Source organism: Leucoraja erinacea, chromosome 15, assembly GCF_028641065.1.
Source record: "Leucoraja erinacea ecotype New England chromosome 15, Leri_hhj_1, whole genome shotgun sequence".
Classification (NCBI taxonomy): domain Eukaryota; kingdom Metazoa; phylum Chordata; class Chondrichthyes; order Rajiformes; family Rajidae; genus Leucoraja; species Leucoraja erinaceus.
Window position 1 is genome coordinate 28,062,465 of NC_073391.1, and position 27,730 is coordinate 28,090,194.

At 45.2% G+C, this 27,730-nt stretch overlaps 1 protein-coding gene and 1 long non-coding RNA gene across 2 annotated transcripts in view; one reads left to right on the forward strand and one right to left on the reverse strand.

The window, feature by feature from the left end:
* The first annotated feature begins 1,488 nt into the window (after positions 1 to 1,488).
* LOC129704091 (uncharacterized) lies at positions 1,489 to 27,653 on the forward strand. The gene is made up of 3 exons (XR_008724682.1): positions 1,489 to 2,560; positions 25,967 to 26,229; positions 27,535 to 27,653. It is a non-coding gene; the product is annotated as an uncharacterized LOC129704091 (long non-coding RNA).
* Positions 24,420 to 27,730, reverse strand: part of LOC129704086 (gamma-adducin-like) — a 133,478-nt gene continuing 130,167 nt past the window's right edge. Inside the window, exon 15 of the mRNA XM_055646970.1 lies at positions 24,420 to 26,199. Within this exon, the coding sequence (XP_055502945.1) occupies positions 25,928 to 26,199 (272 nt within the window). The 3' untranslated portion in view covers positions 24,420 to 25,927. The remainder of the gene's footprint in view (positions 26,200 to 27,730) is intronic.

The following is a 27,730-nucleotide window of genomic DNA, read 5'->3' on the forward strand; positions in this document are numbered from 1 at the left end:
ATAATTGTTTTCCAATCACACAGATCTATAGATTACTAGACCAAGTGCAGACCCATTGGGTCCCGTTCCCCCAACACAATATTTCACCAAGCAGCGCATGTTCGGCCTGACGGGTTCCCATTATGACGCCAGAGATTCCCGGCAACCCTCCCCCAACTGCGCAGGCGCGCCGGCAAGTGGGAACGCAACTGCAATGTTTTTAAAGTTTAAAATGGCAATAACTTGTAAAATATAAGATCAATGTGAACAAATCTCACTCTCCCTCTTCAGTACCCTATTCCCCTCCTCCATTATCCTCCCTCTCCCCACCCTCCACCAACCCTCCTCTGCTTCCTCCGCTCACCCCCTCCCTTCCTCTCTCTTCCCCCTCCACTCCTCTTTTACCTTGCCATTCCTCTTCCAACCCCTATCCTCCTTCATTCCCCCTCATCCCCAGCACTCCCACCCCCTCCTCTTCACCCTCTCTCTTCTTTTCCCTCTCCTCCTCCCCTCCCCCCTCCCTCCCTCACCTCTCCCCTACCGTCAGTCACTCCTCCCTCCCTCCTCCCTCCTCTCCCCTCCCTAAACCCTCTCCCTCTATCCTCCCTACCGCCCCCCTCTCCCTCCTTATCCCACTCCCTACCACCCCCTCCCCCCTCCTCCCTCCCCCCCCCCTCTCCCTTCTCACCTCCCGACCTATCCTACTTTCCCCTCCCTCTCCCTCCCTAAACCCCTCCTCTCCCTCCCCCCCGTCCTTCCCTCAATACCACCACGTTCCCCCTCCTCACCTGATCTCGATGGAAACCCCGCGGGGTTTTCTCCACCACGTTGGCGATGAATTGGTAGTTGAGGCGGGGGCTGTTGGGGGGGGGAAGGGCCGAGCGGCCTGGTGCTGGGGGAGTGGGAAGGAGAGGCCGAGCCTGCAGCCTAGTCCTTGCCCCGGGTCCCACTCAACTTTACATTAATCAACTTCAATCCATGACACTTGGTTATTGACTTTTTTTGAATGGGAAATAGATCCTCCAACTACATTTCCCACCAACATCCCATCCCACAGATTGGTAGGGGTCTTCCTGCGATTATAATTCTCCAACCTTATGTCCTTGTACATTTCTCCATCTCTCAGTGCTGTCGTACCCTCCTTGCAATGTGATGACCACATCAGTACACTGACAAGTACGGTTGACATCACCTGCACTGTACACAGCTCTTGTTAGTGATCAGCCATTCTCGCTCCTCATCTCCTGTGCATTAGCTAAAAAATACATGTCCCTTGTGGAGCTTCTGATCCTCCTGAGCTGCCTGCCTGTCCTGTGTGGGGTGGCTAAGAAGATATATGTATTTAACAGATGATAATAAGAAGCATTAATAAGCGGCATAATGGCACAGCGGTAGAGTTGCTGCTATATAGCACCAGAGACCTGGGATCGTTCCTGACTACGGGTGCTGTCTGCACAGATTTGTACGTTCTCCACATGACCGCGTGGTTTTATTCCGGGTGCTCCAATTTCCTCAAAACACCCCAAATTTACACAGGTTTGTAGGTTAATTGACTTTGGTAAAATTGGAAATTGTCCCCAGTGTGCAGGATAGTGTGAGTCTGTGGGGAACACTGGTTGGCACAGACTTGGTGCGCAGAATGGCCTGTTTCTGCTCTGACCCACTAAAGTCTAAAGTCTGAGGATATCTCTGATATTGAGTGAGAAATCTCATTTATACAAACCTACCAATATAGCAATTCATTCTAGGGCACATTACAGGTGCATGGACACACAACGTTGCTAACACAGAGCCTGAAAGCTGTTAGGGCAGATGATTAAAACAGTGTTCAAAGAGGCAGGCTTTAAGGAGAGTCTCAGAGAAGGAAATGACTTGTTTAGAGAGGAAATTCCAGAGCTTAGGGCAGAGAGGTGTGATTAAATGTACTCCACTGTAGTGTGTGATGTTGAACGTTGGCTGTTAAATTTAAAACCCAAACACTGCAGCTTTGACAGATTTCCCACACTTGCAATGTTATTTTTGCAGGCGGAATCACACTGTTCTTGTGTAGGGAGTAGGCAGGTGCACCAGAGCACAATGCACAGGCCTGATCACCACAAGATTTCCTTTGAACATTGGCAAGTTTCAAGAGCTGGAATTACTGCTTTAAGATCATAGTTAGTTAGCCCTTGCTGTTACATAATGCCATTACTTTCCGACGCTTCAACTGAGGGATCCATGTTTAGCAGCATCTGAGTGCAAGATGGTTGTAGAACACTGTGTGATGTTATGCAGAATTTGCAGACAACGTTACGCCCTTTCTTTTCTGCTTCTTGACTGTTAACCAGCTTGTACTACAGCTGTGAAAATAAACGAACAGCATGAAACCTAATGGGATAACTGGCAGCTGAACATAAGTAGATCAGCCGTTAATGAGGAGTCCTGTATATTTCCATAAGCCGAGTTGCCTATTCCGTTTTCTCCAAGGATACTGCCTGATCCGCTGACTTACTCCAGCAGTTTGTGTCCATCTTTGGTATAAACCAGCATCTGCAGTTCCTTCCTGCACATCTTGGCTGCTCTACTGCAAAATCTCCTCAAGGTATGTCTACTTTGACAAAGTTCTCCTCTCTCTGACGGGAATTCTCCAACAGCCTCTCTCACTGCTCCCTTTCCCCTGACTCTCAATCTGAAGGAGGGTCTCGACCTGAAACATCACCTATTCCTTTTCTCCAGAGATGCTACCTGGCCTGCTGAGTTACTCCAGCACCTTGTGTCTCGCCTAGTTGAGAGCCAGATTGGGGCCTTAGCAAAGTTCAGTAAGCATCCAGTTTAAGTCAGCGACATTGATACGATGACATGAGATTTTGGTTAATTATTTGCCATTGGAAAATGTACCAATAAAAATACAACGTGCTGGTGTAACTCAACAGGTCAGACAGCATCACTGGAGAACATGGATACGTGTCCTTTCAGATCTTGAGCTGAAGTGTCACCTATCAATGTTCTCCATTGACGCTGCCTGACCCGGTGAGTGACTCCAGCACTTTGTGTCCTATTTTTCCGGACCCATAAAGTTGCCTATCCATATCCTCCACATATACTGCCTGACCTGCTGAGTTACTCCACCATTTTATGTTTTTTTTCTACAGTCAATGTCTCCAAAATGTACTAATGTTCAGCCAGATGAGGCAGCAGAGTGGTGCAATGGTAGAGTTCCTGCGCTTACAGTACCAGAGACCTGTGTTCGAGCCAGACTATGATGTATGGTACATGATGTATGGTATATAACTATAATGTATGGGACATGGGTGCTCGCTGTACGGAATTTGTCCATTCTTCCTGCGACTGCATGGGTTTTCTCTGGGTGCTTCAGTTTCCTTCCATATTCGAAAGGCGTGGTTTGTGGGTTAATTGGTTTCTGAATAAAAAAATTCCCTAATGTGTAGAATAGAATTACTGTATGGGTGATCATTGGTTGGCGTGGATTCAGTGGGCCGAAGGGTTTGTTTTGCCATACCGTATCTCTAAAGAGATAGATTTTAATCAGTCCCCATTTCCTTGCTTCTTACAATTGCTATCACCTGCAGCTTTATCTCACAAGGTGCAGTCATAATTTGGTGTAGTGTTTAACATGACTGAAAGGTTACATTAGGTGATAAGCAATGGTTTACATTGAACCAAAGGAGAACGACTCAAGTTAACGTTGTTGACTTGTATTGTGTTGGTACAACTTTGTAAACTTCCCAGATCAGTGAGTTGGAGCAAATTAATACAGACACAGAAACAGAATGGAGAGGAACAAACCGACTTTAGTTCTGTCTCAAGGCCTCGGGAGGCAGAGATATGAAAGCCTGAAGTGATGTTGTGCATGGGGAGTTTGCGCATTGCTGCAATTTTACTGCTTTGGCAGAAGATGTCAGGTGGAAGGTTGAGCAGATCTTGACTTGAATGCTTCTTGAGTGCAGATCAGTGGAAAGAGCACCCGGCAGGGACTAAAATGTCCTTCAACCTTTCGTGATGAGGAAGAATCTGCAAAATGCAAAAGATGATTTTGCCTGGGTTTTGTTTGGTAAGAGGCAGACAGGAGTAGCCTCTCAGCACTTTTTCTTTGCATTGTCTGAAGTCTGAGGAAGGGTCTCAAACCGAAATGTCACCTGCCCATGTTCTCCAGAGATGCTGCTTGACCTGCTGAGTTACTCCAGTGTTTTGTGTCCTATTGTGACCTTTTTTTGTTAATCTGCAGAGAGGTGTAGTGGATGTTGTCCGGTCTTTAGGAAGTTCATAAGTTCTACGAGCAGAATTAGGCCATTCGGACCATCAAGACTGCTCCACCATTCAATCATGGCTGCTTTATCTTTTCCTCTCAACCCTGTTCTTCTGCCTTCTCCCCATAACTCCCGACACCCTTACTAATCAAGAATCTGTTCATCTCCGGCCTGGGGGGGGGGGGGGGGGGTGGGGGTGGGGCTGCGGCGTCAGCAGCACGGAGTCGGAGCCTCGCTGCGTGGGAGGGAGAGGGGGGGGAGGGAGGGAGAGAGAGAGGGGGGAGAGAGAGGGGGGGAGAGAGAGAGAGAGAGAGAGAGAGAGGGAGGGGGGGAGAGAGAGAGAGAGAGTGGGGAGAGAGGGAGAGAGATGGAGGGAGAGGGAGAGGTGGAGGGGGGAGGGGAGTGATGAGGGGAGAGGGAGGGGGATTATCTTTAGTGAAATATTGGTCGTAAATTTGGCGCAAAAATGCTCCAAAATAAGGCTCAGAATACCCCTTAAGCAGGCCCTGGACTCCTGCCACGAGGAACTTTCGCGCTTGTGATATGCGCTGCATGCACTTATTTCACATATATTTTTTGTAATCACGCCATGACACACCCCTTTTTGAAAAGCTTCGTACGGGCCTGATGTATAATATTTTTGACACTGTCATAGGCCTTTCTTACACATGCTGTCACAATGCACTGTAGTCTCTAATCAACACTTCAGTAATTTTTCCTGCCCTCCATTTCAGAATAATAGTGTTTTAAGCCGTTAACTCGACACTAGCACTGGCAATAAATAAAAAGCACAGCTATCCAGCCCTTATCTCATTGGCTACGCTCGGCTGCGCATCGGTGTCAATCTGGTGGACTCTTCCATCTTCCTCTCGTCGTTGAGGGATTGGGAGGGGCCTCACAAGTGGAATAGCCTAGGGCCTCTCTTTATCTAAATCCGGCCCTGCATCTGTGGCAATGAATATCACAGATTTACCACCCTCTGACGTAAGAAATTCCTCTTTTCTAAAGATATGTCCTTTTATTCTGAGGCTGTGGCCTCTGGTTTGAGACTAGCCCACTAGTGGTAATATTCTCTCCACTTTTACTCTATCCAGGCACTCTATGTGGGAGGAAACTGGACAATACCCGGGACACAAAGTAGGCTGGGCGAGGAGGGGAGAGCGATGTAGGTTCGTGGGTCCATCTAGTCAATGGCGACGGAGGGAGGCCCTGAAGGAGCCTGGGGCTTATCTGGATCGGGAACTGCTCCAGTAGACAAGCGAGCGAGCGTGCGGACTGAACTTTGGACTGTGGAAATGGCGCAAAAAAACATGGCGGCAGCCGCATGTGTAAGTATGTAAAAATAATTTCACTGTGCAGTTGCACGTTACAAAAAAGCATCATTGAACCATTGACCATTGAATTACTAGATCTAGAGATCATTCCAAAGATAATGTTGGCTACATTAGACCAAGAGTAAGAGAAATTGCCAGCGTTGATGTCTTTGAGATTTGACGACTATTCTGTCTGTTTAGATTTAAAAAATATATCCTCCAGAGCTATTTATAGAAAGCAAGAAGAAATCTCTTGGAAAACTTTTTTTCCTAACGCCGGCAGGAGCATTTATTTAATATGTTATTTCTAGATACTTTGATGTGTAAAAGGTTGACTGGCCCGTCTGCCAACAGTGACGGCAATTCAAAACAAAAATTTAATCGGGCGAGAAACATTTTGGGACTTCACAGGAGAGGTAATTGCTGTGTAAACGGACCAGAAGCAACGTACGTTGGAAAATTCTTTGCAGGCCAAGGCAGCATCTGTGGAGAGCGACAAACAGGGACAACCTTTCAAACATTCGTCAGGAACTGGAGATAAGTGGTTTTTTGAAGCAAGAGGAAGTGACGAGTGGAGGGTGCATATTCATTGGTGGTTGTAGCCTGTGGCACTTTGTGCTTTGTTGCTGCCTGACCTGCTGACTTACTCCAGCATTTTGTGCCTTATGCAGCTGTCTGACCTGCTGAGTTACTCCAGCATTTTATAGGGGGTTTTCTGAAACATGGGTCCTAAATGTACTAATGTATTAAATGTTCAGTCAGATGGGACAGCAGAGTGGTAGAGTTGCTCATTTACAGCGCCAGAGACCTGGGTTCGAATATTTGGTATTTATGGCTAATGATGTATGATAGACACAAAAAGCTGGAGTAACTCAGCGGGAGCATCTCTGGAGAAATGGAATAGGTGACGTTTCGGGTCGAGACCCTTCTTTTGTTGCTGTCTGGCCACCTGAGTTACTCCAGCACTTTGTACCTTATATGCTGCTGCCAGACCTGCTGAGTTACTCCAGCATTTTGTGTTTTTTTGCTCAAGATTCCAGCATTTGCAGCTTCCTGTGTCTACACCAAATGTAATGTTGAGTCAATTGGATTAAATTTTTTCCAACTCAGCAGACAAAACTCTGCTGAAAGATAAGCTTTCTTGAAACATTTTGCTTATCCCGAGTTTATTTTTGTGCAGGACGTTTGCAAACAGCCAATGCCAAAGACCCACAGTCCAGCCTGACACTTCTCAGTTTGGTTATCTGCAACGGCAGATAAAGTTGTTTGGAGCGCTGGCGGATGGTTTCATGACTCAGAAGCCTTGGTAAACACAGTATCTGCAGTCTCCATGGTTTCTGCATTTGCTGATTCCAGCAGTCTAGCAACCACTGGTGACTAGCTGCTCGCTGTAACACTGACCCAATTCATATTGAGGCCTGCATCCTATCACTTACATGCACTCTTGCTGTTGCTAGGGCTCAGTATAATACACTCAGGTCTTCCCACCCAATCAGATTAAGTGAGAGTATCTCAATCTAAAACATACACTGAAGTAAAGGTGACAAAGGTTGGATAGGAGCCCATTATATTTTTAACTCATTCACGGGACATGGGTGTTGCTTGCATGACCAAGTGTAGCATCTGTTCTTATCAGTCGAGGAGGAGGATGGCGGATCTAGGACGGATTGAACTTGGTGACCAGACGTCTGGCAGTTGCTGGCTTAGAGGTGGATCGATGCTGGTTGGGTAACCAACCTAACACCTCATCCAGTCAGAATGTCTGCAGCAAATGGAGCGGGAGGACAGGGTATCCGCAATACCCTGCGAGTGAGCATGAAGGACCTCAGCGAGGAGACTCCCTTCTCACGGGACCTGTTCGTCAGGAAGGTCTTGCTGAAGGCCTGCAAATTTAAGGCCAAGGACATTTACTGTCTCCGGGACTTCCCAGGTAAAGGATACTTTGATGTCACTTTCAGGTATCCAACCTGATGGCAGAAGCTGATGCACGACTTGCGGGAGAATGGGGGCGAGACTCCGCTGTCGCTACCGAAGGTACAGCCGCTCTTCACCCTCCCCACCTAGAGGGAACAGATGATGACGGTGCACATGTGTAACCCACATGTGCCTGCCGTGGATGGCCTCACCTTCCTTGCTCGTCATGTCGAGGGAGCAGGGAACTGTGCGGATGTGAAGGATTTGTTTGGGATCTGAACGAGCAAGCGAGAAGTCAAGGTGAAGCTGAGGGTGGACGGGAAGGGAGCCATCATCCACCCTCCCTCGGAAGGAACCGAGGTTACATGACCTACATGGGACCACCCAGGGTGTGCAGGAAATGCAATAAACCTGGGCTCGTGGCGGCCAAATGCAGTGCAGTTGTCTGCAAGAACTGCATGATGGAGGGCCACGAGACAAGGGACTGCCAAGTCAGCAAGAACTGCAACCTGTGCGGGGAAGCAGGCCACCTCTACAGGGCTGTCCTATAAGAGTCAGCACCTACGTACAGACAATAAGAGGGGCTGTTACTAACACCCCAGGGTGGGCGAGATGCCTCCCACCACTGCCAAAATCCAAGCAGAAAGAGAGAACGGGAATGAGGACAGCCTGACCACCTCCAGCCCCCAACCCCCAGCCCCCTGGAGAGGGAGAGTTGATGGAAGAGGGGGAACAGGTGGAGGCATGGCAGGTGGTGAAAAGTAAGAAACACCAGAGGGCTCTGCCCTAAGAGCCAAGGCCGGAGGGAACCGCAAAGTCCAAGAAAAGACTCCTCTCCCACACCGACGCCAGCAACCTCTCCTGGTTGGAGGATGAGGCGACATCGCGACAATGGAGGCAGAGGAAGAAATCGGGTGAGGAGGAGATCGGAAAGGGAAAGGATGCGCCTGTTGTCCCCCAGTTCCAGGAGACCGGGAGCATTGAATCAGCCACCGTACCCCAGCTACAGGAGACGGAGTGGGTGGTGCGCTCCGAAGAGGGTGGAACAAGGGGGGCCCTTCCGACAACAACTCCAGCTGGGCCAGAGGAGAACCCCCTTCTTGAGGATGCCGGCACCCAGTACCTGAGCCCCAAAACGGTGCTGCAATTCACCAAAGCCGTGATGGCTGCAATACATGCCTGGCAGCGCATCACCAGAGAAGCCACCCAGCAACTGGTGATGTCCATGAATCGCAGACTTCAAGCAGTCATTGCATGCAAAGGATATGCAACAAAATACTAAACATGACTACTTTCATTTACATTGCTGTGTCCCAAACATTATGGTGCCCTGAAATGGGGGGAGTATGTATAAACACTGCTGTAATTTCTGCATGGTGAAACCAAAATGTATAAAAATGGCCTTTATTAAAATCTGACACTGTGCACTTTAACCACATGTAATTTTTTTCTATTACAAATCTCAAATTGTGGAGTAAAGAGGCAAATAAATAAATGGTGGGTCTTGGTCCCAAACATTATGGAGGGCACTGTATTTGTCGTTATGGATTGAATAATTAATATACATCGAGATGCAGGAAAACAGTAATTAAATCAGAGGTGGTGGAAATTAAACTCAGATTAACTGCATGCATTAACTTCATTAAACTACATACATAGGACAGGTTTGGATGTATATGAATTAAAGGCAGGTAGGACTAGTGTAGCTGGGACATGTTGGACAGTGTGGGCAAGTTGGGCCGAAGGGCCTGTTTCCAGGTTGTATCACTGACTATTAAAAATTGCACAGTGTGGAGGCCTCATGGTCGGTGAGGAGAGCGGGTCTGGTCAGATCTCCTCATGAGGACTGGACATAATGAAAGGAAAGGGTAGCCAGGGATGTGACAGGTAATTGTTATTCATGCGGAAGTTATAACCTGGACTCGTCAGTCTGAGGAACAAAACACAATTGAGAACTTTCTTGTGATTTGCTTATGTTTTTTTTAAGAAAGTTTCACAGCATCAACATTTATTGCAGTCTTCTGCTATTGTGTTCTGTTGCTTTGCTACTGCTTCTGTTATTGGTCTTCTGCTAATCAGAGAAAACACCAAGGCAGGTTGAGAGAGAGTTGTAGACTTATGCAAGTCGAAGTGCACTTTAAAAAATTGAAATTGGCACAGAGATTTGCGGACAAAGCCTGCTTCAGTTTTACAAAATGGTGCAAAAAAAACCAAAAAACTGCTGCACTGAATGCAATTTGCACTTAAAACTTCTTGGATCACTTGCCACAGAAACAGCAATTTTGGGTAAATTGGAGCAAAATGAGAGCACAGTTGAGCAAGAGCTATAGGCTGTGTTTATTATGAAACCTTGGATGTAGAAAATAAATGTTTCAGATGCTCAAGACATTGAAGCGTTTCACATGCACCAGCTTGTGTGGTCAATCCTGACTAATCTGCAAAAAGCCAGTAGGTTTTGATAGTGGAAGGGGAAAAACTCTTCTTTATTTAGTGATATTTTAAAAGGGGTCAAATATTGACAAGAAACTGGGAGGCCCAGGGCCTTTTTATATGGCGCAAGGCCGCAATGTAACGTCACATCAAAAAAATAAGTTGAGCAGCACTTCCTCAATATTGCACTGGCGTCTCAGTCGAGGTTCTACACATTAGAGCAACAGGCATTTAACTTGCAATCTATGATTCAGAGATAAATGTGCTGCTGATTATGCTAATTCTTGCAGGAAAGCATCTTTTATTTTAATTAATTTTACCTTTCTCCCTTTTCTTGCTAAGCCAAATACTAAAATTGTCATTTACTACTGCAGCTTAATGCTGCCACCTATAGTTCAAAACAGATTCATCTTTGCAGAAAAGTGGAAAAATAATGAATGCTTCTGTTTTATCATGTCCTGGTGGCACTGGAGTCGTGTAGCAATATATGGGAACTAAATCAGAAGTGTCATGTGTTCAATTGTGGGACTGTCTGTCAGATGCCTTCCTGTGAGAAACCTCATCAACAAAGATAGCAAGGAGTAAAACATGTTGGGGTGGCACAGTGGTAAAGTTGCTGCCTTACAGCGCCAGAGACCCAGGTTATGGTTCTGACTAGGGGTGCTCTCTGTACGGGAGTTTGTACGCGCTCACCATGACTACATAGATTTTCTCCCGGTGCTCCGGTTTCCTCCCACACTCCAAAGACATAAGGTTTGTAGGTTATTGGCTTTAGTAAAATTGTAAATTGTCCCTAGTGTGTAACATAGTGCTAGTGTATGGGGATCGCTGGCTGGTGTGGACTAGGTGCGCTGAAGGGCCTGTTTCTGTGCTATATCTCTAAAATAAACTAAAGGTAATGAGGGAGGTAAATGGAATGTTGTTTTTAATTGAAAGGAGTACAATTTCTTCCTAGAGACTTTTAGATCGGCATATGGATTTGCAGGGAATGGAGGGATAAGGATCACATGCAGGCAGAGATTAGTTTAACTTGGCATCATTTTAGGCATGGGGTGGGAGATTGCAACCTACACGTGGTCCGCCCTGTTTCCACAAATGCAATCAACCTGGCGTGCACAATCAAATAAGATCAAATAGAACAAGTTGTCCTACAACTTTAGGCTGTGCACGCCATACGCAAGGAGACAAAGTTTGGCATGGACATTGAGGACTGAAAGGACTGTTCCTGTGCTGTACTGTTCTGTTAATGGTAGGGAAGACTTGTCTTAATTAAAACTTGTTAATTAAGACTTGTCTTACTTGTCTTAAAGGGGTTGAAGGGTCCCAACCCAAAACATCACCTATCCATTTTCTCCAGAGGTGCTGCCTGCGCTGCTGAGGTACTCCAGTACTTTGTATCTTCAATACAATGATTCCTACGGTGAGTGGAAAGACGGAGACAGTCTGTATCCTCTGGAGATTAGAAAAATAATCTACTCTCCAAAGGTCCATTTAATATGATTGTGCTTATATAGTAAGATTTTTAACAAATTGTATGCAAAAAGAAATTTCACTGTACTTAGGTACACTTGTCAATACAGTACTATTGAAAGTAATTGACTGAAAAACACAATATACTGAAATGGGGCTGGATGGGATGGTGCTGAGAGGAGGCTCCCCCTACTGGAGAAATCTGGGACCAGAAGAAAGATAATCCACCATCTGCCTACAAACACACTTACATGTATCAAACTATTATCTGCCATGCTTTGTCCTGCCCTTCCTCTTTTCCAGCTTTCTTTCTTCCACCCCCCTGACACCCCCACAACACAATCAGTCGGATGAAGGGTCCTGACCAAAAACATCGCCTCTTCATGTTCTCCAGAGATGCGGCTGGATCCGCTGAGTTACTCCAGTACTTTGTGTATTTTTTGGGGAAATTCCATAATTTTCCTTGACACCGGGGCCCCCCACCCCACCGCGTTGGGGACGGGGCCCAAAGGGTACCACTTGGTCTATTTACCTATTATAATATAAAACTCTGATCTTGGATGTGGATGTATGTATTTGTGTGTGTATTTGTGTGTTTTTCTGTGATTCACATCTCCTCGAAAACCCGACGCGCTAACGGTGACCTTTTTACATATTCCGGTAGAGATTTACCTCATGATCTCAAAAATCGCCTCATCTGAAAATTTGATTCATTATTTCCCGAGTTTTTACTAAAATTGTTCACCAATCTGAGATCTTATTTGAAGTTAACGAGCTGAAGTTAACGAGCTGATGACGTCACAATGGCTCTGCTCCTTGTGGCCCGCTGTGCAGTTTTCAACGCGCAGCCTGCTGGGTACTTTTCCAAGAGTGACGTCACCACCCTTCCCCCCCCATCCCCTCCGGTTCTTCAAAAGACGCAGAAAGAACGAGCAAGTGGGCTCTGTACAGCAGATCCCGAAGTCTTCCGAGGTCATCCGAGGACACGAGTGCTCACAAGCACTCAAGAGCTTCTCGGCTTGTTTTTCAAGAATTTTCGCCTCGCGGCCTGTTGTTCCACGCGCAGCGAGTGAAGTCACCACCCTCCCTCCGACTGCTAACCGCTACTCCCCGCTGTTACCCGCTCCTCCCCATTCCCCCCGCTGCTATCCTCTCCCCTCCTCTCTCCCCGTCCATCTCCCCTTTTCCCCTCTTTTCCCCCCCCCCCCCCCCCCCTCCCTCCCTCATGCACAGACATCTTGTCATTGGTCACTTAACGGACATCAACTCTGGCCTTGGCAAGCTCCGAAGCCTGGCATGCCTTCACACACTTTTCTAAGTCAAGTGAGGTTTCTCTGAGAAGTCTCTCTCGCAGCATGTCATCTCTTATGCCGCATATTATTCTATCCCATATCAGTGAATCATTCAACTCTCTGAAACCGCAATGAGCTGCCAAGAGCTTCAGTTCTATTAAAAACAAATCAAAAGTCTCCCCTCTTTCTTGGCACCTTGTAAAGAATCTTGACCTGTCGATGGTCTCGTTCTTCACGGGTTGACAATGCTGTCCGAAAGTATCGAGAGCCTGCTCTAGTGTAACTTCCTGTACGTTACCCTCCGGTGTCCGTGTCTCCAGCGTTTGGTGGAGCTCTCTCCCTTGCGGTCCAACTAGGTACATGAGCAGTTTCCTCATTGTCTTGTCATCCTTCCCTTCCATGCTCAAATCAACAGAGTTCAAACTCCTCCCTCCATTGTCTCCACTCCATTGGCAGGTCCTTTGCCCTCAAAATTCATTTGCCTAGGGGGCTTTAGCTGCTCCATTTTCCTGACAAATCAGCCCCTCTATCGATGGAAACATTGTAGGCCCCACGATCGTCTCTCGGTAGTACTCGCAAACATCGTCCGCCATCGCCGTGCACCCAATCAAAACTCTCGACGAATCCTGAAACATATCGCACTTCTGACACCATGTTTTAATATTGTTTCCTTACTGTAAACTGCTCCATTACAGCTTCACAACTAATTAACAGAGGCTTTACACTCAAGCCTTGGGATCAGCCATTTTTATTCAGGATCCATCTTGGCTACTGCCTCATGGGTATTGCATCATAACCCCCCCCCCCCCCCCCCCCTCCCCCCCCACCCCTCCGCACCTCCCCCTCTCTCTCCCCCCCACCCCCCCCCTCTTTTCTCTGTCCCACTCTCCCTGCCCCTCGAAATAGGGCGGGGATGGGGTAAAAGGAGCCAATGAATATTAATATAATATCAAGGGGGGTGGTTAGTGTGTGTAGTGGAGGGTGGGGTGATTAGTGTGTGTATGATGCCGCAAGGCACCCCCCCCAACGGGTGGTGTAATATTGCATTCGGTGACCAGTTGGTTCTAGTATTCTTTAAAGTTTGCAATCTTTGGCATTCTGATCTAGCCATCTTTCCTCATTCCCCCCCCATAACTCGTGTAATCCAAACAGGTTATTCGACTCCAACACAGTTGTTTGCAAAAATTCACTAAGCTTCCGATTTGATGTATGGTGCGCTTGGGAATTCAGCAGAGCACCTGCAGTGCTGGGATGGTCCACAGTCCCCCATAGTCCTTGTCTCGCTCGATGGAGCATTGGTGTACCTGGCCTGCTGAATGATATGGCCAGACTGTGTAAAGATTTGCAAGAGTGAATGTAGGTCTTCGCAGTTACACATTGGCTTGAAGGTTCAGATATTAACCAGCACCTGCAGTTTATTTGTTTCTGCATAAGGATCTACTCAATAGGAGGATATAAATTAATTAGAAGGACAAAGCGGGGAATTTAAATATCACTGTTCTAAATTAAGGAAAAATCCCAAACCGTTTAATATATTTTTTTGAGATAAACATATTAGAACATAGAACCTCACAGCACAGGAATTGGCCCTTAGCCCAGGATGTTTGTGCCAAACATGATGTCAAGTTAATCTGATCTCATCTGTCTGTACATGATCCATGTAACTACCTAAAATCCTCCTAAACACCTCTATAGTATCTTCCACATCCACCAGCCCTGGTAATGCATTAAGGCTCCCACAACACTGTAAAACACTTTATTCTTCACACCATATAACTTTGCCCTCTAGTGTTGGATATTTCCACCCACAGCAAAAGATTCCGTCTACCCTATCTATGCTTCATAATTTTATTTACTTTTATCATGTCTCCCCTCAACCTTCCAGAGAAATTATTGATATGAGCATGATATTGATGGGAGCAGTATAGTGGGATTCTAGTAAGGCATTCAAACTAGATTCCACATTGCAGATTGATCCAAAAGGTTAAATCCCATATGATCCAGAATAAGTTGACAAATGGGATTACAAAATTGATTGATAATAGGTGGCAGAGGTGATGTGGATTGTTATTTTTGGATTGGATGTCTGGGAGCAGTGGCATCCCGCAGGGTTCAGTGCTGGTTCTCTAACTGTTTATACATTTATTAAAAATCTATTGTGATGAGGAAGCACACAGTTGGCACATGGTACTGGCGATGTTATTAATAGTGAATAGAGTAGCCTTTGGCTACATTGAGAATTGGTAAAATGGGCAAATGCAATTTCATCCAATTGTGAGATGATGCATGTTGGTAGGACATTCATAATGGAGTCCTATGAGAGGCACCTTGGTGAATAAGTTCAACAATCCCTGAAGATGGCAGCACAGATAAGGTGGTGAATAAAGTACATGGATACTCGCCTCCATTAGCCACGGCAGAGAAAATAAGTGCAGTGGGATAATGGTACAACTTCATAAAACGTTAGGCCACAAATGGAACACAGTGTGCCACTCTGATCACCGCACTACTGAAGGGCATGTTTGCATTGGAGACATTGCAGTGGAAATTCACCAGAACATGGAATGTTTCATTTATGAATAGAGACTGGATAGGCTGGGTTTATCATATCATTGTACTTCCGGTGGCGCTGGTGCCAGCAGCCTCCACCTACAGCCCGGTATCTTTTTGTTTTTTTGTTTATTTAGTTATGTAAAAGTGTGTTTTTTTGTGTTTTTTGGTGTTTTTTATGTGGGGGAAGAGGGCACGGTGCGGGGGATACCGTACTTCAGCCGCTTCCTGGGGAGGACGCGACTATTATTCGGGTCGCGTCCTCCCCCCCCCCCCCCCACAGCGGCCTACCTACCTGGATTGGCGCGGCCTTTCCTGCCGGGATCGACCGGAGCTCCAGCAGCGGCGGGACAGTGCTGGAACATCGCGGGGCTGGTGATGCCTTACCGGGGGTCGCCGTTTGGAGCCCGGAGTGCTGGACCTGCTGCACCAACATTACGGAGCTGCGGTTTGCAGAGCTCCCAACGCGGGCGGCGCTGACTAATCAACGCGGGGTCCTGCGACTCTGCCCGGCTCGGCCTGCGGACTCAGGAGCTGCAGACTCCGGCAGCGGGAGGCGGCTGATCAGGAGGTCCGGCCGCTGAGGAGCTGCTCACCGTCGGGGGTTTGGCGTCGGCGTTCCACCAGCCCGGGGCGGAGGGCCTGAACATCGGGCCACCCGGGGCGCGCTGCGGGTGCTTGGAAGGCCCCACAGGATTTGCTTTTTTAAGGACTACGGCAGAGTCCTCCCAACGCGCCCTCCTAACTACATGGATTGGGCGGGCTGGGGATGCTGAGCTCCATCAGCGGGGGGACAGTGCGGGAACATCGCGGGGCTGGTGATGCCTTCGGGGGTCGCCGTTGGGCTCGGGCCTGCTGGACAAACAGGAGCTGCGGTTTGCAGACTCCCAACGCGGGCGGCGTGACTAATCAAGCGGGACACTCTGGGCTCGGCCTGCGGACTCAGGAGCTGCAGACTCCGGCAGCGGGAGGCGGCTGATCAGGAGGTCCGGGCCGCTGAGGAGGCTGCTCACCGTCGGGGTTTGGCGTCGGCGTTCCACCAGCCCGGCGTGAGGGCCTGAACATCGGGCCACCCGGGGCGGCGACTGCGGGTGCTTGGAAGGCCCCGTCCACGGATGAACACGGAGGGGAGGCTGGCTGGACTATGGTGCCGTCCTCACCTGGGTACCATTTATGTTATGTTGTGTCGTGGACTTCTGTATTTGTGCTTTTTTAAAAAATTTTAATTCAATTTCAATTTTATTTTTAATATGTTTTATTATTTATTTATTATTTATTTTTATAATTTCTTTGTGATTTTTTTAATGATACTGCCTGTAAGGAAAATTCATTTCGTTGTCTCAAATTGAGACAATGACAATAAATTTGAATACAATACAATACTATCAGACCTGATAGAGGTACACAATATTATGAGTGGGTTCACTTCCAAACATAACAAAAATAACGCTCCACATTACCTCAGTCAATGAAAGTAAGCATGCAGCTACAACAGGCAGTGAAGAAAGCGAATGGCATGTTGGCCTTTATAACAAGAGGAGTTGAGTATAGGAACAAAGAGGTCCTTTTGCAGTTGTATAGGGCCCGAGTGAGACCACACCTGCAGTATTGTGTTCAGTTTTGGTCCCCTAATTTGAGGAAGGACATTCTTCCTATTGAGGGAGTGCAGCGTAGGTTTACAAGGTTAATTCCGGGGATGGCGGGACTGTCATATGCTGAGAGAATGGAGCGGCTGTGCTTGTATACTGTGGAATTTAGAAGGATGAGAGGGGATCTTATTGAATCATAAGATTATTAAGGGTTTGAATATGCTAGAAGCAGGAAACATGTTCCCAATGTTGGGGGAGTCCAGAACCAGGGGCCACAGTTTAAGAATAAGGGGTAAGCCATTTGGAACGGAGATGAGGAAACACTTTTTCACACAGTTGTTAGTCTATGGAATTCTCTGTCTTCAGAGGGTGGTGCCAATAATGGGTATAATAGGATGCTAGGGGGCGCCACCGAGTATGGCCGCCCTGCCAGCAGCTGTGTCTTTTCACCCTTTAAAAAATTTTTTTAGTGAGTTAAAAGTGTTTGTTTTGGAGGGCTTTTAGTCTTTTTATGTGGTGGGTGGGTGGGGGAGGGAGGGAAAGGGGGAAATTATTTTTCTCAGTCCCTACCTGGCCAGAGATGTGGCTTTTCTCCGAGCCGTGTTTTCGCCCCTTCCTCGCAGCTTACCAACAGTCTGGAGCGGCGTTTCCTGCCTGGACAGGACTTCAGCGGTGGCGCAGCGCTGAGGCGCTATCGTGGAGTGGGCGATGCCTTACCCGGGTCGCCGTGCGTTGGGCTCCGCAGTGCTGGGACTGCTGACTCCAACATTGTGGAGCTGCGGTCTGTGGAGTTTCCAACCACGGGAGGCACTGAGCTTTAAACACCGCGGAGCCTGGGATCTCACGCCGAGGTCGCCAGTGTCGGAGCTCTGACCAGCGCAGCCCGTGGACTTAGGGAGCGGTGGTCTCCGGGGAGGAAGCGGCTGCTCCAGACACTCCAAGCCGCTGAGTGTTCACCCGACGCCAGAACTTCATCATCTGGCGAGAGGGCCTGAAGCATCGGGCTGCCGTAGCGGTGACTGCGGAGGCCTCAATAGGCCCGACTATGGGTGAACAGGGGACGGGACTTGACTTTTGATGCCTTCCCCCACAGTGGGAACCATTAAGGGGGGGATGTTTTTATGTTTACTGTTAAATTCTTTGATGTTGTGTCTTATCTTTATTTGTGTGCTGCAATGGCAAGTCAAATTTCACTACACCAATTGGTGTATGTGATAATAAATGTCCTTTGTACCTTTGCAGGCTGGTTTTCAAGAGAGCTAGATAGGGCTCTTAAAGCTATCAGGGGATATGGGGAGAAGGCAGGAAAGGGGTACTGCTTGGGGATGATCAGCCATGATCACATTAAATGGCGGTACTGGCTCAAAGGGCCGAATGGCCTACTCCTGCACCTATTGGCTATATTGTGTCACACTCCCATTGACTTCCCCTGATCCTACCACTTGCCCCTGTAGTCAGAGTACATAAGGAACCTTTAACTTTAGCAGAGTGTCCAACTCTAGAAGGATTAGATTTAGAATAAGGGGTAAAAGATTTTGGCATATATTTGAAGAATATTTTCAGCCAGAGGTTGGTTGGAATCTGGAACACACACACACACACACACTATCTGAGGGAGTGGTGGAGGCAGAAACTCTCAGAACCTGTGTAGAGGACCACTTTAATCTCCAACCTATAAATAGTACTCAATGGTTTGCATGACCACTGTTGGCCAAAGGGCCTGTAAATGTGTTGTATGACAATAAATATTATTTACATCACAACGATTCTTGCATTGAGCATAGTGGAAAGCCTTTGCTTTTATCACTGGATGTTCAATTAAATTGCTATGCCTCCCCCAATCCCCCATTTACAGTGGGAGAAGGAACTAGTTAGCCTGGCATCAGTAATAGGGAATGGAATAATCTTGTAATAAGGAAGTGGTATTAAGATACATGTAAAATAAAGGCATTGAGCAAAGTCCACACGGATTTTTTTTTAAAAGGATCTTTTAGAGTCCTAAGCATTGTAAATCGCAAGATACATAACAAAAAACCCAATGGATCGTGCATTTGGAGATGGGGGGGGGGGCATATACTGAGATTGTGTCATAAAGCAACCTGGTCATTGTGCTCTGACTATACACAGTCAACATATCAGTCACCAAAACCCATACCCTTATTATTTATATATATATTTCAAGCAGAAAGAGATTCATGCACTATATAAAGGAAAGGTTTATGGGGCTTAGGGAGGCAAGAGAATCAGCAAGCTCAAGATCAAGGAGGCGGCAGGTGGTCTACCAGCCCAATTTTTTTTTTTTTTAACAGGGCAAAGCCAGTTTGTTTGTTGCCTCCAGTGGAAAGTTTGCTGAATGGATCTTCTAATCTCTTTCAACATTGACATGTTTGCTATTTTGGACCAGGCCGGTGTTTCTTGAGATAAGCACATAGAACAGTACAGCAAAGGAACAGCCCTTCAGCTCACCAAGTCTGTGTCAAACATGATGCCAAGATAAAAACTAATCTCATCTGTCTGCACATGATCCATATTTCTCCATATCCATGTGCCTACCAAAAAGCCGCCTACACTCCATCATTGTACTTGCCACCACCCGTTGGCAGCACTTTCCAGGCACCCACCACCATCTGTGTAAAACATTTGCCCTGCATATCTCCTTTAAACCCCCCCCCTTCCTCCCTTTACACCATGGGGACAAAGGTTTAATCACAGTATATCCCATAGAACCATTAACATAATAGACAACAGGTGCAGGAGGCCATTCGGCCCTTCGAGCCAGCACCGCCATTCAATGTGATCATGGCTGATCATCCTCAATCAGTACCCCGTTCCTGCCTTCTCCCCATATCCCCCGACTCGGTTATCTTTAAGAGTCCTATCTAGCTCTCTCTATCCAGAGAACCGGCGTCCACCGCCCTCTGAGGCAGAGAATTCCACAGACTCACCACTGTGAGAAAAAGTGTTTCCTCGTCTCAGTTCTAAATGGCTTATCCCTTAATATAACCACATAGGCTTAAAATGAATGAGTTAACATGTCCCACATATAGATCCTTGGCTAAAACGTGCAACAAATACTGCCAACACATTAATAAAGAAATCTGACAGAAAATTCTAAAGCATGCAAATTCATTAGCAATAGCTGCTGTGAGGAACTTTACACTCCACATGATGCAGTTTATTTTCCAAGTCTATCAGCGAGGACTTCAATGATGTGAATTTAATCTGATTGCCCACGAGTTCATAAGATTCTGAAATGTTATAAAAGAGATTTGGCTGTAAATGGAGTATTGTGCCCAATTCTGGGCACCCAATATTAGGAAGGATGTGAAGTCTTTAGAAAAAAAAATTAAATGAGGGCTGAATGTTGTGGGAAACTGCACATCCTTTAACCCAGTGTCTGTGCTAAACATGATGCCAGGCTACTAATCATCCCTACCTGCAAAGAATCCATACACTTGCAAATCCATGTGCCCATTTAAAACCCTCTTAAATGCCATTACTGTATCTCTGCCTCCACCACCACCCCTGGCAGCGCATTCCAGGCACCCGCCACCCTCTGTATCCAAGGACAGAGACGTTAAGCAACACATAAAATTGCTGGTAACACAACGTAACAACTTCTACCTGCAATGAGTGCTTAGCATCTGGAATGTATTACCTGACAGGGTGGTGGAGGCAAATTTACTTGGTGTTTTCAAGAAGAAATTGGATTCACATTTGAAGAGAAAAATGATCCAAGGGTAGAGGAAAAGGGAAGAGAAGTGGGGCGAGCTAGCTTTGCTCTTGGAGTTCTGTCATGCATTCAAATGACTGAATAGCATCCTGTATCCCCAATATTAGAAATATGGCCAAAATGAAGAATCAGCAATAAATGGTTCAATGACATCACTGAATTCATACCAGATGTGGTTTCATTCTCATAAATGCAGCGATTTTTTTCATCTTGGTTTGGTGTACCGGTATACTGGGGTATCCCGGAAAACTTTGGTGCTATCAAATGACATTATACACACGAGTACAATTAAGCCATAAACGATTAAGCCATGTACAGCAGGTATTGCAAAGAGGAAAATACCCAGAGTGCAGAATATAGTGCCACAGAGTTAAAGGGCTGTCCCACTTGGGCAACCTAATCCGCGAGTTAAGAAGAGTGCCTTCGACCTTCAAGCTCAAGGGCACTTGCCTGGAAAGCCTCGAGCTGGATGTTGAAACCACGAGCTGGATCAACCGACCGCACACACACACATCATAAAGGCAGGGGTCAGGGAAAGCGGGGGAGCGCTGTCTGAAATTCACACCCGCGATGAAGAGGAGGGTAAAATGGCTGCACAGTAACGGTAAGTCCTTTAGAGAGAGCGCGGGGGGAGAAGGAGAGAGAAGGGGGAGTGACATTTTTAAGAAGTATAATAAAGTTTAGCGGGCATTTTACCTACTGGTAGTTTTCCTTGGTCCTTGAAAACTCCAATGAGCCAATCAAAATGCGCGGTCAGCGAAGGAGATTGCCTAAGGCTGCCCTCAACTGCCTGTAACTAAATAGTGACCCCACTCCACAGCACTACGAGTCAAAAAGAACCATGCCGACCAAATTTTAATCGCGGAAAATTTTTCAACATGCTGAAACATTTTCTGCGACCCAGCTGAGGCCAAGAGTATTCGTGAACTGCCCTCAAGCATGAAGGAGAGTTCCAGCGACCTCATAAGAGTTTCTAGGACCACGTGTCGACCATGCTGCGAGTTTGAAGGTCGAAGACACTCTTCTAAACTCACAGATTAGGTCGCCCAAGTGGGACAGCCCCTTTACAGCTACAACACTAAAAGTAGAGCTAAAAAAAAAGTGCAACAGCCAGAATGAGGTGGGTTGGGAGATCAACACTACACCGTAGCTGATGAGTGGCCATTCAGTAGTCTGAAAACAGTGGGAAAGAGGCTGTTACTAAATCTATTTTTTATGCACCTTTATGCTTCTGGCCGATGGGAGGGGAATGACCAGGGTGTATATGGCCCTTGATGTTGGCTGCTTTAAGCAGCATGAAGTATAGACAAGGGTCGATTTAGACTTTTAAACTTTAGACATACAGCAAGGAAACAGGCCCTTTGGCCCACCGAATCCATGTCGGCCAGTGATCACCTTGTACACCAACACATTCCTACACACTAGGGATAACTTATAATTTTTTACCAAAGTCAATCGACTTAAAGCTGTATGTCTTTGGAGTATAGGAGGAAACCAGAGCACCTGAAGAAAACCCACCCGGTCACATGGAGAATGTGCAAACGCTGCATAGACAGCACCCGCAGTCAGGATTGAACCCAGGTCTCTGGCACTGTAAGGCAGCAACTCTGCTGCTGGGCCACCCCAATAATCTGTTTGGGGTGGGGAAAGGCTTGTGTGTGATTGACCGGACTACATCCACAACTCACTGCATTTTCTTTGGATCCACTGGGTCTTGATTTCACTTTCTACATCTAGATTATTCTAATTTACTTTTCCTACTCCAAATTTACTGGCTTGTGTTGCACTGAGGATGCTCAAAGAAGGCACCTTGGTAGATAAGACGACCAACACAAAATCTCTCCCTTCTGCCACAGCTTCCAGGGTGGTCAAATACCATTTGACCAGGAAACATTGGCAGATCAGTAAAACAGGGGTGACCAACATTTTAATGGAAGAAATAGGTTTTATGTAGGCTTGACAACCAGCCAAGTGTGGAGAATTAAGGATTTGCAAATGCCAAATTTCAATTGCAGATTTATCTTAACAGATATAATTCAAATTTACTTTTCCTACAAAGAACATGCATTATTTTTGTTTCTTTCTGTATTATTTAATACTTTCAATTTCACCTGTTACAGCCTGGAACTGCCTCAGTCAATTTTGCAACACGGATAAGGAGTGGTGACCGTGAAACCACCAGATTGTTACAAAACCCCTCCTGTTTACTCGTGTGCTTAAGGGGAAGAAACACATTCACTCTACAAGATCTGGCCAAAATGCAAACTTAGACCCATGGCAACGTCGATTGATTTTTAATTACCGAGCAAACTGTTCAGGTCAAGTGCAGTTAGAGCCAGGCAACACATGGATTTACTAACAAAGCTCCCAACCTGAAACGTCACCCATTCCTTCACTCCAGAGAAGCTGCCCATCCCGCTGAGTTACTCCAGCTTTTTGTGTCTATCTTTTGTCTCATTTCCCAGAAGTTGATTAAAAATAACAGCATTTTGGAAATGATTTGAGCATGCACACTATGATACTACTCTTGTGTAGATGGCCTTTATGCTTGTACTGTATCAGCAAAGACACACGACAGCTTAGCTTTGCATCCTGTGGGTAAAAAAAACCTGATTAAATACATTCACGTTTTCTTGTAACTCGAGTACATCTTAAATCTTCATTTTAACAATCAGACATCTATATACAATCCTCAAAAAAAATGTTGTCTTTCCTATTCTATTGCTTGGAATTCTTTCATGCAGAGGCAACACAAATTTGGTGTTTATATTGGTATTTAATTTTTCATAGAGCAAGTAAGCTGCTATACAGAGTGCCATTTCTTTTACATTCTTCCATAAGCAGATTCCAGATTTTAAAATGCTCCAATAGTTTAGATGGGTTACAGAATTTCAAAAATAAGAAAGCTATGGGATTTTATCAGAATATAATTTAATAAGCACATAATATCAAATAATTTCAATCAAAGAGTAAGGTTATTGGAAAATAAGTCTAATATAAGGTACAAATTATAGATTACTAAAATGAGATGTCTCCACATTGTAAAATACTGCTTATTAGTGGACTTTACATGGATTAGCAACACATCTAAAAAGCAATTTTGTTAAAGCTTTATATATTCCACAGGGTTGCTGCACTTATATGTAGTGCCATTAACAAGGTGCAACAAGGTCAGTTAAGTCCATTTTAAGCAATGCCATTAAGCAAAGTCCATTATAATGCACAAAAGCTGTAGGAATAATGTAGACAGATAGTTTTAATTTGAAAATAATCCCCCCAATTTCCCCTCCCCCCCCCTCCCCTCTCCAAAAAAGTTACCAGTAGCACATGTCCAGATAACTATCTTAGAGTTAACTAAAAAAAGTTGTCATTTAAAAAAAAGTTAATTTTACTTTTCTTTCCAGTACTTAGTGTTGAGATGGTGTTGTTCCCTTTCAGAGATCCATTCCTACAGCCTCGAACCATCTAACAACCCCAATTTCATTCATCAACATTCGGTATTCAGACTCTCATTCACATTGCTAATTGGGATTCCAATCACAGACCCCAATGTAGTGGTTTTCTTTATTTTCTCTCAAACTCATTTAGTGGCTCTCTCTCTCTCGAGTTTCTAAATTCAGCTCACGCAATTATTAGATCCTTCTCCTGACAGAACTACCGTGAAAATATTTAGTTTTAGAAGAATTAGTAACAGAAGTCTATTCATCTGGTAAACCCATCTTCGTCAGAGAACAGGTAAGGTTGTTATAAATGGAGAAACAATATGGAGATCAGCGTTTAAATCTCTTATGCTTATAAAAATACCATATTGTCATTCTGAAGCAAAAGTTCAAATGAAAAATACAAATTACTTATTCCAATGTTGGCATTTTGTTCAAAAGGATACGAATCCATGGAAGTCATCAATATATAGCAAGTTTAATTATAATCACAAATCAGGTCACTTTTTAAATGTGCACATCATTGATCGATTTCTCAGTATTTGAACGTGATCTTATCGTTTCCCACTGCATATTTTACACAAGAAAACACTTTGTAGCAAATGTATTACAAGTACTGCACAAGAGAACACACAACGTGAAAAATAATTTTTACATAATATGTGAAAGATCAATTCTATATGATGTTTCTCTTGACAGTTAATAGCATGCTACCACAGTAGAATTCATTTATATAAAAAAGATGGGTTTCTTGGGAAAATATTACTTAAATCTCAGTGTGGTCTAACATTGCAGAATAAATTCACATCTGTAACAAGAATGAACTTTGTCATTCACATTAAAAACCAATCTTACACTGGGGAAACTAATCTTCTTCCAGGAGAGATAAAGTGTCCACGAACACGTCACGAGACCAAACCCTGTTGGCTCATCGATGGGCAAGTCAGTATAGTCAACTTCATGGCCAATAACTGATAGCCAATCAAGAGCCACATGGATACGGTCAAGATGTGGACCCTGGCAAACAATGTTTGCAATGTTACTTGGCATCTTGTGATTTAAGGGAGGAATGAGAGGAACAAATGGGTCAATTAAAAGCGACATGATTCAAGGAGCAGGCTAGCACCAGGTCATTGTGTTCTAGCTTAATTTTTCTAGATCATGCATTTAAAACATTATCTTCATGCCTTTTTTATTCTTTTATGCTACAAGTTGAACCACACTTTCAAAAACAAAACGTCAATTGCCTATTTACCACTTTCCATTTATCACAACTCAATCCTTTTCCCATAATTACGCCGGCTGCACACCCTGCCTTTCCCTTTCTGGTAGCATTATTTCTCCTTCATTTGGTTACCTCATGGATTCACGCATGTTTTAGTTACTAGTAAATTAAGTATACCAAAAGTGCAGTATAGTTTGTTTTTTTAAAAGAGAACAAAAGATACTATTGACACGAGTCCAGTTTTGTATAATCTAGCCCATTAATATCAGAACCACAACATGCCTAGACTTTCCATGGTATACTCGAGTCAGGCAGTCTTAGTCATTTATTTTTCATTAAACCCTTATATAGCATGCTTGTAACATTTATTTAATCGTATTAAAAAATTTAGAAAGTTTTCTGTCATGGATTAAATTATCTGTCTAAATGTATAAAATTTCCACACTTTAGCGGACTTACTGAGATGAGTTTCATTTAAAGATTAAAATCAATTCCATTGTATAACAGTTCCAGGTCTAGAATTAACTAGAATGTGATTTCATTTTGGCAAAAGGTTAGTTGCTAAAGAAACTTGCAATAATATTTAAATGCTAGATTTAAACCCCCTTTGTGCCTTTTTCCATTCATTCTTGGTCAGTGCACAGTCAAAAGATGTTTAGCACATTTTGTTGAACATGTCAACATGTTAAAACTGACATTAATTTGACCAGCATTTTAATTGCAGAACATCCCTGCAAACTCATCATTATGCTTCCACCTTCTCTCTCTTTTTGTTCTTTTTCAGGAATGATGGCGTGCGGAATTTCTTTTTCTTTTTTGATGGAGATTTCGAAGGAGATCCCTCAGGTGAAAGGGCATCACTAGCATTCAGATCCACCTTTTCAGTTGACTTGATGGTGATCTCCACGCTCTCCACAGTGCCAGTTGTCAACTGGCTGATGCGGTTTGTCACGTCTTCTGCAAAAGCTTGTCCGTCTTCCTTCCCTCCATTCACTACCACCGCTGGTGGAGTGTTATCTAATGCACAATCATCATTAATGAAAAACTGTTAAGTACACTTTACAACTAAAACATAAATACAATTAAAGTTGTATTAGAATGCTGTTCGCTGTTTAATTTAAAATAAAAATTCTGTGTTCATAAAAAATAAATGTTAACATGTGGTTGTCATCTGAGGAGCAGGCTGGGCAGCAAACAGAATGTTTTTGCTATAATTAAACTGCATGACCGTAGATAAATCAGAATACTCCTCTCCTTGCATGTCCCCCAATAGCTCATGGTTTTTGTAAGACCTACTATTTATTCTCATTTATATTCTAAACCGTGACCATTCAGCCTCCCTATCTGGCAAAGAGACATAGATAAAGTGGGCAGGCAAATCTTTGGCAGATACAGGCAGTTTTACACTTGGACTAACTTATCCAAGATGACTTCCTGAAGTTAGTCCCATGGATCTGAGCCATATACATGGTCCAGATCTGTCTAAACCTCTCTTATGCATGAATTTGTCCAAAACGTATTTTCAATGTTGTAACTTTACCTGCCTCTACCACTTCCTCTGGCAGCTCGTTCTATATATCCATCATCCTTTGTATGAAAAGCTTGCCCTCAGGGGTCCCCTTTAAAGATTTTATCTCTCACCTGAAAGCTATCGCGGAGCGGGCGATGCCTTGCCTGGGTCGCCGCGCTGGTGCTCCGGTGAGCTGAAGATCGCTGGGGAAAACATCGCGGAGCTGCGGAGCGACCAGCTGCGGGCGGTGGCGCTGAACTTTACACCGGGAGCCTGGGGTCTTTAGATGAGATCACCAGTTGTGGAGCTCCAACCGCAGCGGCCTCCAGTATGGAAGCGGCCGTTCCCGGGTTCCCAAGCCGCTGAGAGGACTCTCCCGATGCCGGAGCAACATCACCCGGCGAGAACGGCCTGGAACATCGGGCCTCCGTAGAGGCAACTGTGGAGGCCTCAATAGGCCCGACTATGGGTGAACTGGGGTTGGGGACTGGACTTTGTGCCTTCCCTCATGGTGGGAGCCATTGTGGGGGGATGTTCTTTATGTTTAAAACTCTTATTAATGTTATGTCTGTATTCCTTCTTTATGTGCTGCAAAATGGCAAGAAGCATTTCACTTCACTACACCTAGGTGTATGTGAATGTGACCAATAAAATACCTTTGATACTTTGGTTGCAATGTACATGAAACACAAAAGTTGTGTCCAGGTACAAGTATTAGGAAGGCAACTGAAATGTTTGCCTCACACCCCCCCGCACAAATGGTATTTTATATTTTATGCTTACGTAAAAAATAAAAACAGATCAGATCTGACCTGAAATGTTAACCATTTCTGTCTCCACAGATACAATCTCGATTTTCGTTTAAAATTGCCAGTAACTCTTCAACAACTGTGGGATGACCTTATTACAACTGTTCCGGGCATACTTCATAGTTTTGGCCTCATTGTTTGAAGGATATACTTGTATTGGAAACAATTCAATAAAGTTTATCCAACCGATTTTGGGAGAAAGGGGTGACATATGAAGTCTCTACTGATT